This window comes from Bombus terrestris, chromosome 7 (assembly GCF_910591885.1).
Source record: "Bombus terrestris chromosome 7, iyBomTerr1.2, whole genome shotgun sequence".
Lineage (NCBI taxonomy): Eukaryota > Metazoa > Arthropoda > Insecta > Hymenoptera > Apidae > Bombus > Bombus terrestris.
Genome location: NC_063275.1, coordinates 2,758,975 through 2,777,873, shown reverse-complemented (window position 1 = coordinate 2,777,873; position 18,899 = coordinate 2,758,975). Strand labels below are relative to the sequence as shown.

Here is an 18,899-nt window from a genome sequence, read left to right as displayed (position 1 = left end):
ATTACACAAAATACAAGATAAGAATTATCTTATTATTTGAAAATGCGTATACTTCATAGCTGCCTAGATTTAACAAGAATACAATCACACATCGTTCATAAAACAAACAAGCGTGATGATCATCATACATAGCGAGGCTTAATTCACACGGTCGGCGGCGTATTAAGTTGAACTCAGTTCGATTTGAAATGCCCTCCAATACTTGGTAGCTGTGGCTCGATTGGCGGTTACCGGTGTAAGTTCGAAAGAGAAGGGAATGCGCAGAAGCACGTGGATTTGTTTAGACGACTGTCAAGCCCCTTTCGTAGCGCATTTACAAAGTCCGTGGGGTGCTTCCGGTAAGCCCCGTAGCTGGCGGCGCTTTCCCGATAAACGATACCGGGGGCCAACGGGGGCGACAAGATCCACTGTCTACCTCCCTTCTCTCTCCCATTCTTCCCGCCCAACCGTACCACCGTCCCTCTACCCCTGGGTCCCCTCTTTACCCACACACGACGGCATTACACCTCCGATGCAGAGACAGAGACAGCGACAGGGGCAGGGGAGTGACGACGGCGACGATGCCCGGCGAAACGAGCGATGGAGGAGGGGAAGACATCAACGGCGGACAAGGCCGCCATATTGAATCACTCTCGTTAATTTTTGCGCAGAGGCGGTGTGAATTTTTTCTCCTTGCGCGGAAGGTAGCAGCTCAAGGTTGGTTTCTGGGATTCGCGTATCGTCACGAACGTTTTCGCGGTTACTGCTAGCACGCGTCATCCCCTGTCCATTTAATCAGACTCTCTTCCTCTCTTTCACTGTGTATACGTACATATTTTGTTTTCGTGTTTGTTACAACACGGAGCTGGTTCAGACACAGTTTAGAGGAAGCCGCGAGGGACATGGTTAAAACAATGCGCGGGTACGCCAGACGAAAAAGATTCACGAAAACATGCGGAAATCGCGCGTGTATGATCGCGAGGCGGTGAAGTGTGCTCGTGATAGGGAGGGACACTCAAGAGAAGTGAAGTGTATGCGTACACTGACTGCGGTATGTCGTGTGCGCCATGTCATTGTACGTAAGCGATAGTATAGAGTAATATATCGTAGTGGAGTGGAGTGAAGTGGAGTGGAAAGCGACCAGACCGCCTTGCCTGCCTAACTGTCTACCTAACAGCGTGCCTCTCTACCTGCTGCTTCTCTTGGTTGTCGTCTTTGCCTGCTGCCTATCTACACTAGCCTCTACCTGTCTGATTGTGCCCCATTTGTACGTCCGTTTTATGTCCAAGAGTCGACTGACTTTGCATGTCAAGTCGATTTACACAAATTCGGATCAACCTTTTCATTGACCTCCTCTCAGGTACGTTGGTGCCTTCCTGAACGCGGGAGGCGTAGGCGTATGTGTGGGGGTCAAAATACTCCGTGCATTCGTTCCTTCGGAGAAGGTGCGATTATCAATGTAGTAGCAAATATGTTGTGCACGCGGAAATATAAAGAGTCGCGTGTCGCCGTTGTCGTGCGAGCTGGCGTCACACGTCGCCAGTCAGCGTTCGTGCATGCCTCGTTCGACACTCAGCCACCGATATTTTCAACTGCACGCCTGATTAACGCTAGAACTACCGACGATTAAAATACAAAATTTCTACCAAAGAAAATTAAAGCGAAATTATGCAATCAGAGTAAAGAGTATAATGGAAATAAAAAAATGCATCCCCATATACTTTATTAAAAATTACAAGAAGTTTCTAAAAATGCACTATTATAAATTTATAAAATTTACAAAGAGTTACGAATTTTGACAACTGTGGTGCTTCTAGCGTTAACTATCATTGAATGATTCAAACTTTTTTCCTTGGAATAATGAATTCCAATATTTTTATTGATAACGTAATGTTAGAATAATATATTCAGAATAGAAACATGAGACATCGAAGTACTGTTACATGATCATGTAGCTTTCTCTATTTTTACGGTTACTTTTTTAATTGTTTGCACGTGAGCTTGGTTAAATACAAGCGATAAAGTATAGTTCCTGTTGTAATTTAGTTCGTTTTCAAGTAATTTACTCGAAAATAAAATTAGTGTGCCGATATATTATAACGGTGGAATACATTTATTAGGTTAAGTCGAAGAAAGTCAAAGATTGTCGTAGGTCGCTTTAAAATTCACACATTACACTTGTTTTATAGTTTTCAATTACAACATATGAAAACAAAATACAATTGAAAAGAATATGGACAATTTTTATAATGATTCATAACTGGAAATTAAAAAAAAAATATAATTATATTACATTTGTCGACAAAAATCAAATTTCAATGCAATTATACATTACTTATTTTTCATTTATTATTTCCCCATTAGTAAAACAGTAATGTCATAAAACGTGAATGAAACATGTTGACATAAATTCTCGAGTTTAGAGATCCTTACACCGTCACGTGATCTGGAAAGTGTGCAAGGCGGGAGATCCGAGAGAAACTCCGTGAACTAGTTAATTCTTTGGCCATTAAGATAATCTAAAATCACATTCGCATAAGATACCACCATTTAAAAAAAACCTTCCTATTTATAGAAGCAATCATCAAATATCTCTCCGTTTAGAACCACATCAAAAACTGTGGAATAAAACATATAGATAATAGATCGTATTACCTAGAGGTCGCGCTTGGTTTCTTGATACAATAGTAATTACGAGATGCGTGGACGATATGAAATACGTTGCAAAAACATTGCAACTCCTTCGTCCCTCTGGTCGGCAAGGCCGGCAGTGGGGACTCCGTCGAAAAATCGATTTCCCGTAGGGCATAAGGGTGCGAGGGAGGAGTGAGGGAAAGGGAGAGAAGTACGGAGACGAAATTCGGGAAAATCCGCAGAGAGAGAGAGGAACGAGTGAGAGAGAGAGAGATATTTGTAGGGAAGGGAGTACGGAGGAAAAGAGAAAGAGAGATTGGTTTCTAGCCCGTTCCCGATGCCGTTCGTGTGGGTGAGTGGCTGACTCGTGTGGTAGGGGGTAGAGAGACCCGGCTACGGGGGGTGAGGAGAGAAATAATTAATGTGCGACCGTACCTCTCCCCTCGCAGTACTGGGCACCCTTCTCCCCCTTCTACAGTCTTGTACCGCTACGCTTAGCTGCCATTGTGCCGAGACGCCACTTCCGAAGCATCAAATTCAATTCTTCGATTTTCGTCACCGCCATCGAATTCTTCCTTCCGAGATACAAGTTTTCGATAAAGAAAGATTGAAAGGAAAGGGCACGCAGTGTATAGTGCTGCCGGCAGCCTCAGCAAAGCGCGCCAATATCCTCGTGCATGATCTCGAACCACCGATATATTCCCTTCTTTGAACGTCTTTGAATACCACGAGAGGTTAGGTTAGGACATTTGCTTCCGTGGATATCGGCCGATCGCCTTGCAAACCGAACACGATCTTTTTATCAACCGTTTTAAGTACCGGGAAGTTAATCGCGTTACCGGTGGTGCTCTACTGTGGTGTTGTGATTGCGTCCTTTACAAGCGGAGACGCAACTTACCTTTGAAATAAAAAGAGGGAAGAGCAGAGAACCACGATGCTCCGGTGCATATGAAACGGAATGGTCGAACGGAAATTTTTGGTAACCCAGTTATTTTTATTCCGCGCTGTGAATCTTTTTCTATGAGCTTTGAAATCATTTCGGCATCATGAAACGCTCTGTCTCATTACTTTCGTAGTCTCATCGTGTTCTTTGTAATGTTTTTTTTTCTTATTCTTTTTTTCTAGTACTTTGTAAGTGTATACGCATTCGTCGTGTGTGTCGTTATTGTTACAGAATCGATCGAATCGAAACGAACCACATAAATCGTGTTATAAATAAGCACTTGTGTGTTTTTGTAGAGTTGCTGAATTTGAAAGAATGGAAGCCATGGATTTGGACGGGGATGCGGTTGTTGACTTGAGTGTTAGGTAAATTGAAAGAAACTTCGACTTTTTCCCTCTCTTTTTTTTTAATTTTGTGTTGGTTGATTATAATGTTGTATATTGATACAGGGTTGAGAACTATGTCAGTATTAAGTTGCTGTTGTTTACGTCATTCTGATTACAGAATGAGGCTACTGTTTTACATTATAGTTGTGAAAACTGGATGTTAATAATGCATTGCAATATTTTATGATAACGTACCTTTTAAAGAAAACAAGTTCTTATCACTAATGTCAAATAGAAGTTCTTACATAAAAGTAGATTATTCTTTTTTCAAATAAAATTCTTTGCAGTCCTCACACTTTATTTGATGTATATAGTTTTATTTTATCTTTTTTTATTACATTATAAAATTTGTCATGATATCAGTTTTGTCACTAAGTAATGTGTGTTTTCAGCAGCAGTAGCAGGAGAAATTCTCCATCGATAACTGTTAACTCTGGTGATGTAGGAGTTCCATTAGATTTAGGTGTTCACTTTTCCTCGAGTCCTAATGTGGACAACAACATGCCAGAAGCACGTAATATTCAGAATGCAGCAAGAGGCATTTTGGCTCCCAAGTCTGGAGATGATAGGAAAACTCGTCGTAATCTTAGACCTAGAATTGAAATAAGTTATGCAGAAACTCCTGATGAACGTAGAATAAATGGTTATGTAAATGGAAATGCAGACAGCGATGAAGGTTAATTAGAAAAATAGTATAATTATTTATAATTTCAGTACTATGCCTAAATATATTCCTTTCTTACATAAGTATACATAATAACATTAAAAACTTCTATCTATTAGGTGATATGCCTCCTTTGCCTCCAATAAAAGAATTATCATCGGATGAGTTGGCTGAACGTGAGAGAACGCTTAGAAAGTTAAGGGAGGAACTTAGATCTGAGGAAATGAAATTGGTATTACTGAAGAAATTAAGGCAATCTCAGCAACTGAAAGAAAACATTGCTGCTGTCCCTAAAGTACCAAGTAAATTACCTCCACCAGTTACAGTACAACCAGCTCCTCATAGGTAATATTCTACTTGAATTTTGTTGCATACATGTATAATAAAACATATGTTTACGTCCGATTATCGAAGTAACGTACCTGTTTCCAGTCATAGGACAGGCAAGGCACCACCACCTTTGCTTAGAGGACAACCTGCACCCAGTAGAAGCAGTAGTTTACATGCACCACCACCTGGAATGTTATTACCTCCCACAGTTGGACGAAGTTCTACTTCTAGTACTGGAATGCCACCTAATATGGTCATACCACAACCACCTCATCCTAGAGGCAGGCCACCTAGTGCGACACCAAATGTGTCAAATTATCATGCACCTGCAGACAGAACTGAGAGGTCCACGAAAGATCCAACACCCACTCCAGCACATCAAGTAAGTAAGGTACTAAATATCATTTGTTATTTTATATATATATAGAATTTTTATGAATAAATATTCAAAGTGTTATACTTTATATGTATATATTATATTTTACAAATACTTGTTTACATTATTTGTGAACTATGTAAATAACCATAATTGTGTTTTTGTAAACACAAAGCTGCTTGTTGGACCTCAAGAAAATAAAACCACCGCATCCTTAAGCACACCTGTGATTTCAGAGCAGGTATATCCACTAGTCAAAGTATATGTTTAGTCTCTTGTCAATCTAACTTTTTATTAAATGTCGTGTCGACTTTCTTTTGTCTTCCTAACAGCGACAGCATTTTGTGTTTCTATATTTAATCCACTTACACTTCCATTTTCCTTCCTGTCTCTTCTTTTCTTTTTGTTTCTGTATTTCTTGTAACATTAATATTTTATTTTATAGAGAATTTACAATCGAATTTATTAAAGACCTTGTCTTTTTCTATAAATCTAATGTTTATTTTTAAAACCACAGGAAAGACCAAGGGATGATAATCAGACACCTGCACAACGTCAGGCTGCTGCTAAATTGGCTTTAAGAAAACAACTTGAAAAGACCTTGTTACAAATACCGCCTCCGAAACCTCCGCCACCGGAGATGCACTTCGTGCCAAATCCGTCTAATACGGAATTTATATACTTGGTGGGTCTGGAGCATGTAGTTGATTTTATCACTAAAGAACCAGCTATTCCACCACCTCCAGAACCGTTTGAGTGTACTCAATGTAAAACGGATTTCACACCAGTGTGGAAATGGGAAAAGCCTGTGACTGGTGGTAAAAAGGAAGGTCCAAGAGGGCAACATGCAACTTTCCAAAGACCTCCAGCAGGTCGTGATCCTCGAGTTATATGCGAACATTGTGTAACGACCAATGTTAAAAAGGCTCTTAAAGCAGAGCATACTAATCGGTTGGTAAACTTTGAATTTACAAAATAGAAATTTAATGATATATCTTATTAAGATGATTAACATGATGTATGTATTTAAAGGTTAAAAACAGCATTTGTAAAAGCACTGCAGCAGGAACAAGAAATAGAGCAAAGGTTGGCACAAGCAGCGTGCCCTAGCCCAGACCCACCAGCTCCTAAACCAGTTCCTAAAGCAGCTACTCCTACGAGAAGAGTAGCAACACCACCAGCCCCTCCACCACAAGTTCCACCGGCACCGACACTAGCACAAACTCCACCAACACCCAAGTTACAAGAGCATCCTCTTGTTAAATTGGCAGAAAGCGGAAAATTCAGCCCACATCACGCTGCTGCGGCTGCCTTACAACAACAGTTGCTCAGAGGTAATTTCCTGTTGAAAAATTTACATGTCACGTGTTAAAAATAAAAATGTGGTCGACCCTATTTTCAGAACTGGCAAAAAATCCAGTACCAGGCCTGCCACCTCATCAACCTCTTCCTGCTCACATGATGCCACCATTTACCTCGATATTATATCCCTACCAAATAGCGATGGCGCAAGCTGGCGGAAAAGGTCTCGCAGAATTACAACGACAAGCGGCAGACTTGCAACGCCAATATTTGCTTGATATGATTCCATCACAAGCATCTCAAGCACAGGGCAACCAGGCACCACCTCGAGCCCATCCACATAATTGGAAAACGTAACCGGACGCATTTAAAGATCGACCATTAAACATAAATAAATGAAACTGTGCAGAACTGTGTTAGAGAATATTGAGAAATAAGGATACTCATATTCTTTTTCCATGATAATGTACTAAATGGAAATTTTTCAATGGAGTGTGATTGTTACACTTTCATGACAGTTCTAGAATAATGTACCAGTCTGTGTACGATTGGTATCTTTATTTACAATATGAAGCTCAAACTTGGAACAATGGAACAAGACACTTCCTGTATTATTGTGAAAATGGAAGAATTTTAACAATCATTTTGTGTATATGCATTGACGTGTGAGTGTGAGTTTTGATTGTTACCCGGAAGGTTCGATGTTTTGTCGTCTCGAACAAATCTAAACTTTCAGTTAATATACAAATGATAATTAGCATAATTCCCTTAGTGATTTTCAAAGATAGAGAGGGAATTAAATGTTCACGTTTAACTCAAAGGCCGACAATTAAAAAATTCTCTAATTGGTTTCTTCTAAGAGTAATATCTGTTATTTTATTTTTCGTGTTACATTATGTTGGTACTAATAATATTGCAAAAGAATCATAGGTGAATGTCAATCAATTGGAGTAAGTGCATAATAACTTGGACGCACATAAATGAATATAATTGCTTCAATTATTACATTATATATATTGTATCTATATAAAGAACCAAGTGGACATTTATAAGGCACTAAAGACAGTACTAAGTGTTACATGATCATAAAAAGAATTGGTTAATTCACAATAGTAGACATAATCGGAGAGGAAGAGAGCGAACGAACGAGCGAGAGAGGGAAAGAAAGAAAGTGAGAATGAGAAAGTGAACACGTATAAGTACGTGAGGTAAAATAAAATTGAGAAGAAAATGGGATCTTTTTTAGACCCTTGATATATTATAGTTAAGCCAACCTTTGTCGCTGGTTTGAATAATTTTTTTAACCATCAGCGGTACCTGTGCTATGTGTATATCTTTATTTTCTTCAAACTGTGAGTATTTTTAAGACAATTATAATAATTGCGAAAGAAAAAAGTGCGAGAGCAAGAGCGAATGAGAGAGAAAGTTGTAGGTTACTGATGAGAGAAAACGAAAAAGAAACAAACGATCTTTATAAACAAATGTGTGTCACTGATACAGTGAGAAAAACGAATGTGGGTGTGATAGCGATGTTTTCCGTTTTTTTCTTTTTTTTTATTTTTCTTTTTTTTGTCGTTATTACGGAAGAACAGAGAATGAGTATTCAACATGTTTAAAAGAATAGATAGAGTGACACGAATGTCATTCGCGCACAAATCGTAGGAATTTCGTGATAAGACTTTTTCAGACTCATTCTGATGCAAGATGTATCTAAAAAAGGAAAAGTAAAAAAGTAAAAAAAAAAAACGTGGAATGAAGAAGAATATATAAAAAAAAAAAAGGAGAAAAGAAAGAAAGAAAATCTATCGATTAAGATGTAAATTAATAATGATAGCGCGATTGATTTCATGTGTCACGTTGATGTAAAAGTATTTAATGAATCTAAACAGATCGTATGTATCCGAAGTTTTTCCTGAAGGAAGAAACAAAAGAAAAACGATTTATGTGGCTGATCGCCGAATTTTTATGAAATCCTCTCTTCTGAAAAAAAGAACAAAACGAAAAAAAAAGTTTATCTGCACATTAAAAAGAGAAAAAGAAAAAAGAAAGAAAGAACGAGTTTAACAAAGCAAAATCTCTCCGGCACACATCCCAAGCAATACTTATTACCACTTCCACTTTTAAATAATCTGATTTTTCATTGATTACCGGCTAATTAACCGATCTTGGTCACAATTTCCGAATCACTAAATATATAGTTAACTGTAGTCTTGATATTTCTCGGTATATGATACAAGTTAATAAACTAAAAATAGCATAATCAATCTCTCTTTGTACTACGTGATAGATTTTGAACTCATACTTGATATACATGTACACCGTAATAAGTCTATCGATCGCATAATAGATCAAGATCTGTGTTTTTTGTGTAAGAAGAATCGAAGTAATGTCATTGTTGTCAATTGTCATTTTTGCCAGGACGCTACCGCTGTCATCATCCTGATCGTAAAGAAAAGAAAAAATAGACAAAAAAAAAAAATGAAAAAGAAATGTAGAAACGAAAAAAAGCGGAGTATTTCATCGTCACGATCACACATATGAAGCAAGGGAGTGCATGGTATCTTAACGCACAAGAATGATATATAATCGATATATCTTAATTTAATTATTGTATCTTATTAATCATTTGTAATATACATCTATGTTTTCACCTTCTTAATTTTATAAATTTTACATTAAGATAAAAATAGTGAGAATATTTTAACCTCAAACTGGTATCGTTAAGCCTTATTTTGGGTAACCTGTAACGAAAAGGTTTTGAGTTAAGTTATTTAACTTCAAAATACTTTATTATATTATTTGTAAGGTATTTTATTCTAAAGTATGTTTGCTTTAGTTTATATTCTGTATATTGCGTGATAAATATAATCGGTTTATCGCACAAGAAACAAAGTATAAAAGAAAATTGATTACATTAAAATTTAATAATCTATCTTAAATCCTTTGACCAAACGATATTTGTATGTGACGGGTTATTTCCAAATTTATTGCTATTATGTATACACCAGATATCTGCGTTTTGTTACCAACCTCCCTTTCTTCAACAAATGTATAATTGTTCCATTAAAAGAAAAAAAAGAAACAGAATAAAAGAAAAAGTGAAGATGCTTGCTGCATCTTCAATCTCATGACTGCCGAAATCGCGTAAGATGTTTCGCGTGATCGACGATTTGTCAGATTGATCGTTGATCACGATTGCTTTGAATTTTACGCGATAATGGGAGAACGTTCAAAATAATTACATTGCATTTTTTCACATGGTAACGCAAAACGAGTGTTCGAAAAGAAAAGAACGAATAACGCAAACAACAAAAGAAAAGAAATGAAAAAGAAAAAGCAACTAATACGTTTCTTCCTATCTTCCTTTCTAGTCTTGTCTTTCACCTCTGTGTGGTGCTGATTTAAGAATTGAAAGTACTCTGTAGTACGAAAGTATAATTTTATATTCTAAACAGGAAAAAAGAAAATGGAAAAAATGAGGAAAAAATGGAAACAAATTTTTTTCGCTTCGAGAAGAATACAAAAAGCAAATGAAGGAAAAAAACACTTATACTGCATTTGCAGGGCGGTAGTGTAAAATATATGGAATAAGGAACAACAAAGAAAACGAAACGAATCCAAGTTTCGATCTGATATATAGGTAAAGCAATATAGAACTTCGAACATCGCGGAATAGTATTCTATATAAGGTATTTGGAACAGAAAATAAAATGTGTAAACGAAAACGAGGTCCGATATTTCGTGGGGACACAGAAAACACGCTGAAATGATTCGAAAAAGAATATGTGGAAACGGAAAATACAAATTAAGAATGTACAAAATGGTTTGTTAGGCACATTATTAAATTTATTACGTCTAAAGATAGAAAAAAAAAAAGAGAAATGAAACTGAATTCAGATTATTGTATCTTTTAAGTCTGACTACCTGACAAGAATCTCTGCCCCCACAATTTATAGGATTAGTAGTTTTAACAAAAAAAAAGTACAGATTACCGAATACTCTGGAGACTACACGAATAAAGCTTATCAATGATTGTATCTCGAGTGATGGTTTATTATTTGTATTCTCGAAAAATGTTGTCAGCTTTTAATGTTACATGTAAAAGAAAAAAATGAATGAAAAAAAAACAAAGTGAAAACAAATCCGTCGAAGAGAAGAATTTTCTCGAAGCAAGTGTTTGTGTCATTTTCGTGCGTTTCGAATTTCGACGAGACACTTTTGTAAATGTGTAACTTATCGAACCGTCTGTGTTACTTCTCGTCTATCGCTTGGACAGTAACTCGCGTAACTCGAACACGTTTTCGATAATCGTTAAGATACCTATAAAGCGGCGGATTAAATGGCCTGCGATCGTTTAGTCTTTAGGAGGTACCATTAATTTTTTACTATGTTTGTACATTGACCTATGAACGCTCAAGAATTTCGTCATTACAAACTCTAATACTCCTTTTGTTCTTATTATCTTTTTCTTTTTATTGATTCTTTTTTCTCTGTACACGGACACGTTTTCTCATCGTTGAGCCTTAGTACAAAGATATCGGATGATATAATGGTTCCCTTTTCGTTGTTACACTTTCCTCTGCAATGAATCCGCTATGTTGCTTTTCCTCTTCATACGCCGTCCCGCAAATGAAAACGAAGCATGCGTTTTTTAGCCATGTTCTAGCACGAGTTCAGGTACGATTTTATCGCTGCGTCTCGTTTCTCGCGCTGCCCTGGCCGGTACGAAATGTAACGTGGCAAAAAATTGAAACTGGGGACCAGTTTAGCAAGTCGAAAGATAAGCGCTATATTTAGAAACTCGGCGTAAAACTTTCAACTTATGCAAGAATACGATACCGATTTAGTTAGCCTACGCGAACTTGCCTTCTTTCCTGTTGCGTTACTATTTTCTACGAATTCCATTTCCTGCTTTGTATCCTAGTGTGATTATAGTATATATTTAGTCACGGTATATAGTACATATCGCTGCAGAGAGATATATCTTCGTTTGTCACAATCTCTCTCTTTCTCTCTTATTTCTGGTTCAAAGTTTAGAAAGTATCGCCATTTCCGTACAATGGTTGGCAAAAGTATTACAATAGTTGTCATGAAAAATTTTCATGGATATATTAGGTGCGTTATACGAAATTTGTCAAAACTGGTAGCACTGTAATGAGATATGATTATTGTGAATTTATTGGTAAAATTTAGAATTAATTTGAAAATGTATATAGAACTTACGAGATATACCAAAATAATTAAACAATTATTTATTTATTATATTATTAAGTTACAATATTTTGTGGGATTATGTTTAACATTTGAGGAAAGGAAAAATATGATCCCTATTTTTGCTGATTTTCTGACTAATATTATGAATAATAGATTGTTTAATTACTTTGGTATATCTCTAACTTCTATATACATTTTTCAATTCCAAATTTTACCAATATAATCATAATTGTCGTATCATCTGATTATTAGACTACGGATTTTTATACAGATCCGTATTTTTATAAATCTAATTAAAGAAATGATATTTAAGTAGGAATTTTCATCTTTCAATTATTGTATATTATAATAAGTATGCTTTGTTTTATAGTAACTATACTAACTAATTGATAGTTTTATAATAACTATACTTTGAATATGTTGCATGTCATATGCATCTTGTGAGTTTTTGCAGTTTTAAATTTTTTATAAATGAATACAAATTCGCATCCTATTCATTACAGTGCTAATGAAATTTCAAATTCTTTTGTATTACGCGCATAATGTATTCATGAAGAGTCTCTATAAGTGTTCAATTATTTTCATGAGCCACTGTATAATGATTTATCCTGTTTTCTTATATTTCGTAGAATCATCATTTTGTTTCAATTGAAATGTGAGAAACTAGAATTCATCAAGATATAGAGAAACAAATATTAATTTTGCTTCTCTTCATTGAACTCGACCAGACATTTTTTAAAGTGTTTTGAGCAAAACGGATACAACGTCGGATGGTCGCAGGTTCGACAGGCCGCCGCGAGATGTGAACAGCATCGCAAGCTTTCACGACAACAGGATGCCCATAACTCAGGACCAGCTGCGGCGCAATTGTAGCAGTAACAGTCACCTGGAAAACGTAAAAAGAATTAATTGACCCATAGATGAAATTTGCGAATCGTTTATTTATAGTCGGTACTCTTATCGATCTAATAAATTATATGAAAATAAGCTATAAACTATTAAACAAATTAGTAATTGCGTGAATTACCGATAATGGCAATGAACTCCAGATCATGATGCTTTAGATTCAAACTCCATGGATAGCGTAAAATGGTAACTCTGATTATGTTTACTTTTTGACAATCTGATCCAATTGAATCATTGGAAAATTTAATTATTCGACATCCTTTATCTAGATTTCTTAATATGATGGGAAAATCATAGTAGAGTAAGTCAACATTTTGAGAATTTAAATATAATCACGTATTTCAACTTATCATCACTGCAGTTCATCTACACTTTCATAATTAAGTGAGTTATAACCTTTTTCTCTGCTACGACATATTTTCATGACCTTAAAATTAATAACGACTAATACTGACTAATACCACTGTGATTTATTACATTCATCTATTACACGTTACTTAATTTTACATTTATTGATTTTACATATCACTATCAAAAATGATACTACATAATGTTTTAATATTTTGAAATAGACCCTTCTTGATAGTTATTGAGTATCTTATCGCATTAGTTTGTTTTTATATGGTTTTCTTCTTCCAGAGTGACTTCTCGATTGAAACATGTATATTTCGACTTTTCTATCTGCCTCTTCATCTCAATTGCAATTCCATTAACTACGCAACGCACTTGCATCATGAGACACTTGACTCTTTACGTTAAATAAGCGTAACGCGAAAGGGGGAACAGAGGAACAGAAGCAAAGCGTATCGCGTATCATATATGCCGCACGTGTGTATTTTTCATGTAGTAACTGGTTTAGAATTGAGACAAATCGCTGTTCTTTTAGATACGATTAGTTCGATAACAGAACATTGCTTTTTATTCTGTCATAATAGTATTAGTTTATGATTCAACTTCCTACATTTTTACAATCTGCATTGCCTATTTTCTAAAATAATATAATTTCTAATCATTATTTATAGTAACAAATAATTCAAATAAATTAAAAAAAATGAATATAGATATATATGCGGAAAAATTAAAGAGGTTTGATCCATTTATATATGAATGCAAACTTTAGTGAGGAAATTCAAGGTATACTGTCATCAGTAGTAACCCTATCTTCGATTAATTTTCCATTTTTAGGTTAGTAAAAATTCTATACTAGACTAATTTTTAACTAAAGGATTTATACTTTTATCTGCACTAGGTAATTAAAATTAAGACCAATTTTATTAAAGTAAGTTTTTTTTAATATTTGCATATATACAATTTACCATTCAATGGTAATGAACGTGATTATGACTTAAATGTTTAGGTTTAGGTTGACATAAATGTAAATACACACAATGGTATACTACAATAACATTGTTTAACTGTTATGCAGAAAATGAAATCTCTTCAGTCTTTCACGTACTTCGTAGGAATCCAGCAGATTTGTGGCCAGGTTGTTGGAATGGTTTTTCAGTCGTATTGATATAATTTGCTGTGTCGTAATATAAGCTAACAGCTTAAATTATAGTTATATAATATCAGAGAAAAATTCCCTCTTTGATTATATCAAGATTCTGGATCAGTTCTAGATATATGCAGATTTAGATCTCAATTCTAATCTCTCGGTTTACATCTTCCTCAAAAGCAGCGAAAAGTATGTTACAGTGTCACCTATGTGTGCTTCTTTTCATCATTGAATACAGAATAGGAAAGAAAAGAGGAAAAACTTTATATTCAAAGAAAACGAGCATGTTGTTAATTTTTCGCAGTTATGTACATTCTAACTGAGATGATTAGAAGGTTAAATCATTGTTGCTCTGATTGTCGAACGGTGAAAGGAGGGACGCGAGATGGCACAAACGCTCGGCCGATATAAATTATCGCAGAGGTTAAACGAGGTTTCCTCTTGGAAAAGAATCGCAAGGACACGTGTGGTAAAAGTAAACGTTTCTCCTGATTTTCTATTTTTACACTGTCTGCTAGTTCTATGAAATTGGAATTTCCTTGGTCTAGAGATAATTCTAAGTATAACTAAAGAGCAAATTGAAATTTATTAAAATTGATCCCACATTCGCGCGAGTTTATTTGATTGCAGAATGTTATTCATCATCGATGAATTATACATGTGTTTTAATTCAGTTGAATACGATTAAAGACATTGATTCTTTGTTGTACAAGCAATTTTGATTTTTGTGCATTTATGAGAAATTTTAAAGATGCAAAAATATACAGAGTGCATATCATATGCAAAAATATATTAAGTATCTAAGGTATAGATATACACTTTACAATATCTATTAAGTACAATTTTTCTACATAAATACTATTTTTTAAATTATACGTATAAAATATGAATTTACATAAATTCTGTAGTCTACAAATATTTCTTTTAGATGAAGTCCTACATTCTTCAGAAAAGAATTTACTTTTTGCAGACTGTTAATATTTCCTAAAGTCAATTTCACGTTAGATTGTAATGATCATAATTTCTACAAAATTGTAAATAATTTTTAGCAGAAAAATTCATAATATATAAGTAAAGTAATTTTATAGTGATGACAGATTAGTGAAAGTACATCTTCAAACTTTCAAACGACTATCCTTTTTCGTCATGAGGGTTAATATTATGCCCACATCTTTGAAGCAAAAGTAGAAACGTTTTCAAAGTACTTTAACATCACTCCGCGGAAAGTGATTTATCGCGTCTCAGTGAATCACCATCGGTGTAGGAACTGAATTTCATCGAATCTCAATCGCTTTCTATTCGATTCACTGCAATCCAGTGGTGTCCATCCGATTCACGAAAGAATGTTCCCGAGCAATAATAATATGCAAACAATGTGCGTCTAGGAGTGGCAGTAATATACGTTTCGATTACGTTTAATAAAACCTTGCTAAGTAAATTATACAAGTGGTGTTAAAGTTGTTGTTAGTGAAAGTGTGCTGCCAGGCCGGTATCCAAGCCTTCAACCGCGAAGGGTTAATGTTACATTGCTCAAAATAATTAGAGCATCAGTTAGGGGAATGCTTTTATAAAGAAAATTAGGAACAATGATATATTATATAGAACATTTTTTATAAGCTGGTTAGTTAAAAAAAACAAATTATTATTTTACATTATTATTCTTAGTTATTATTATATTATTATACATTATGTCTTTTTACATTGGTGTACATATGCAACAGTGCAATTGTACTATTTACACAAAACAATGAATAGAGAATAAACAGATATTTCATTTATTAAGAATCGCATCAAAATGATGCACCTGCATTTTTCAATTACAAGAATGCACATGATTGCACAACAAAAGATTAATTTACGTCTCAAACACATTCTTCATTTCCGTCAGTCATTAAGTTTTCCTTAAGACAGAAATTTACTAAAAAAATTATTTTACTTTTTTCGTTAACCCGTGTGACCCCCAAATCACCATAAACCTATATACGCTCACGTTCTCAAAGTAAAAGCAGAAATGTTTCCTAACCGGTACGAGCATCATTTCTGGGAAAGTGATTTATTGCGCCACGATGAATACGGTTGAATGCGAAAAAAATCGAGACACAACATTCGATCCAACGCTGCGCCGGATCTAATTCGTAGATTAACGCTCTCGCGCGTTCGTGTGCATTTAACGTGGGCAAACAATGTCTGGGAGTGGCTATGTCAAGGTCAGAATCTCTATTATACATCGCGCATAGTGGTATATGTTTTCCATAACAGTGATTACGCCGGCTTTGTTGGAATGCAAAGATGTATCCATGTATCGATTTTACATGCGTGTGTGTACAGTGGCCCAAGAAAGTATTCAGACATTTGTAGAAAGCATTTATGAATATATCATATATTGAAATTTCGTTACCACTGAAATGAGATTCGATTACAGATTACAGGTTATGATTACATCGGTAAAATTTGAAACAAATCTGAAAATGTACATACATAGAAGCTACAAGATATTCAGTACCAGTGAACATTTCGCGAAGATCATAAATGTATTTAAACAGTCAGTCATCCACTAATCAGTAAATTGCAGATATTTATACAAATTCATATCTTTGTGAACCTAATTAAACAGACGTAAAATAGGTAGAGATTGTCTTCACCAACTAAATATTATGTTGTTTATTCTGGATATTTTATATATTTTTGACTGTCATATACTATACTATAAATGCTTAAACATTCACAATCTACTAACATGTTACAAAATTTTGTGGGGCCATCTTTAACACTTATTATTTATTTAAGATGGCTATGCATGCTTTATATGTACATATTAATTTTTTACCCCAAATATACTTGCAATAAATGCTTTGTAACTTTTATATACATTTCAGATTAGTAAGTTCAAATACTTTCATGAGCAACTGTATACTGTATGTGTGTTTACGAGTGTACGTGCATAAAATTTTGGAATCCTTGGTCGATTACCTTCAGGACAGTCAACGGATCGTCTGGCCTCGGCTCTTCTGCATTCGAGACCCTCCTCGCCTTTCGGGCAAGACGTGTACAGCTCCTCGATCGAATTTTCACCGAATATTGCGTTAATCTGAAAGTTAATCGGATAGTTTTATCGCATCCGTAAAACTACCAATGCGCGTTTTCTTTTTTAATTCTGAATTCTAGAAAATATCGAGAAAGATTTAACGTGTAATTATTTATGCTATTTGAAATATATAATATAATGATCTAATTCTATATAATTATTATTCAATTTAAAATAATAGAATAATGATACAATTTCTTGTTTTCACTTTTAAATGTTTACAGTTTTGTGTTGAAAAAAGAGTTAGATAAAATATTTGTTAGAACAATGTCTATTGATTTCTGCATGACATCCTTGTGATTATTGCAATTCGGAAACATGTAATCGTGAGTACATAAATATTCTCCGATTACGATTTTCGTTACGCAACGAAAAATGCCGAGAAGTGCCGGCACTTTTATCAGCCTCGTCCTTACCGTGTTTATTCAATGCGCATGCGTATTTTTGCTAATTGAGTGCAAAAGTCAAGATTCAAAAATATTTCCAAATCTGAATTTTTAATTTTACTTTCTCTAAAAAAAAGAAAGGGAGAGAAAAATAATCACTAGACAAACAACATCACCGCGTCTGTCACTCGAGATTATCCAATTTTTTAAAAATTACCTATCAAAAAAAAAAGAAAATAATGAAGAAGTTAATTATTGTGATATGAAATAATGTAATCTATATGTAATGTATACATCGCTTCTATTATTATTATTACATTGTTTTATGAAGACAGATAAAATTAAACTATTAAAGTTTTAACGTTTAAATCTTACTCGTTTAAACGCTCCAGGCTTGGAGAACATTTTAACCAATTTTGCTAGCGCGTTCTCCTCCGTGACGGTGCTGACATTTTCCTCGTGACAGTGACCAGCCAGTATCAAGAACAAGCAACAAAGTAACAGCAACGCACCGCGAGAATACATCACGTCGTCATGGAAACACGCGCGACGAAAAAAAAGCTCACACCTCGTCCTGGATAATTTGAAATCACAACTGGTGGTCAGGTGGCAGAGAAACGCACCGACAGTTTGACTTCTCCAACGTATTTGCCTCCTGGAGGGGATATCCTACATTGCGGTACGAATACAAGATAGTGCCGAGTTTGAATCATAGCTAGTGATTAATAGCTTAAGCTCACATTCAAATTTGCTCCTGCAAATTGAAATAAATAGATTAATTATTTCATTAATTTTTTATCGGTATTTATTTCCTTAACAAAGGATCGATGCAGTTTACTTTTTACAATTTAATCTAATAAGTAGACTGCAGATTTTTTGCATTTAGGAAAAATGTGTAAGTGCAAAAATACCAAAAATGCATTAATATATAGAAATATAAGAAATATTCAAGGTGAAGTAGTCTTTTTTCTATTTATTATTCATATACTGTGACCTGCTTAGATGGCGCCTTTAATAATTGGATGTTTTTGTGATTTTTTAAATTATAATTGCACATTATAATTATACCTGCTAGAGTATTTAATTTATCGATGTCAAAATTTTTCGATGGTCCTATGCATCTTGATTTTTTGTTTATCTGGACCTTTTTGCACAATAATTAGATTCTTTATAATTTTATAATTTTTCATCAAGTG

General features: G+C 34.8%; 2 protein-coding genes and 1 long non-coding RNA gene across 21 annotated transcripts; 1 reads left to right on the top strand and 2 right to left on the bottom strand.

The window, feature by feature from the left end:
* Nucleotides 1–364: 364 nt before the first annotated feature.
* On the top strand, nucleotides 365–11,055 carry LOC100649770 (transcriptional repressor p66-beta). Of its 19 annotated transcripts, none has more exons than XM_012309843.3 (10): nucleotides 365–1,339; nucleotides 3,112–3,592; nucleotides 3,853–3,921; nucleotides 4,335–4,618; nucleotides 4,726–4,951; nucleotides 5,021–5,327; nucleotides 5,488–5,553; nucleotides 5,830–6,263; nucleotides 6,345–6,646; nucleotides 6,715–11,055. In XM_012309843.3, exons 3-10 carry the CDS (start codon nucleotides 3,872–3,874, stop codon nucleotides 6,969–6,971), a joined length of 1,926 nt encoding a protein of 641 aa, XP_012165233.1. In that variant the 5' UTR covers nucleotides 365–1,339; nucleotides 3,112–3,592; nucleotides 3,853–3,871; the 3' UTR covers nucleotides 6,972–11,055. The 19 variants fall into 19 exon arrangements, with proteins under 19 accessions (XP_012165233.1, XP_012165232.1, XP_012165235.1 ...); XM_012309842.3 differs by having other exon boundaries at nucleotides 3,063–3,592; XM_012309847.3 differs by having other exon boundaries at nucleotides 366–1,339; nucleotides 3,063–3,592; nucleotides 4,338–4,618.
* On the bottom strand, nucleotides 2,072–2,776 carry LOC125385401. The gene is made up of 2 exons (XR_007224615.1): nucleotides 2,635–2,776; nucleotides 2,072–2,498 (listed from the first exon to the last, which is right to left on the bottom strand). It is a non-coding gene; the product is annotated as an uncharacterized LOC125385401 (long non-coding RNA).
* On the bottom strand, nucleotides 10,127–18,377 carry LOC100650362. The gene is made up of 3 exons (XM_003396243.4): nucleotides 18,079–18,377; nucleotides 17,203–17,320; nucleotides 10,127–12,714 (listed from the first exon to the last, which is right to left on the bottom strand). The coding sequence occupies exons 1-3, from the start codon at nucleotides 18,226–18,228 to the stop codon at nucleotides 12,524–12,526; spliced, it is 459 nt and encodes a 152-aa protein (XP_003396291.1). The 5' UTR covers nucleotides 18,229–18,377; the 3' UTR covers nucleotides 10,127–12,523.
* Between the last annotated feature and the right edge of the window lie 522 nt (nucleotides 18,378–18,899).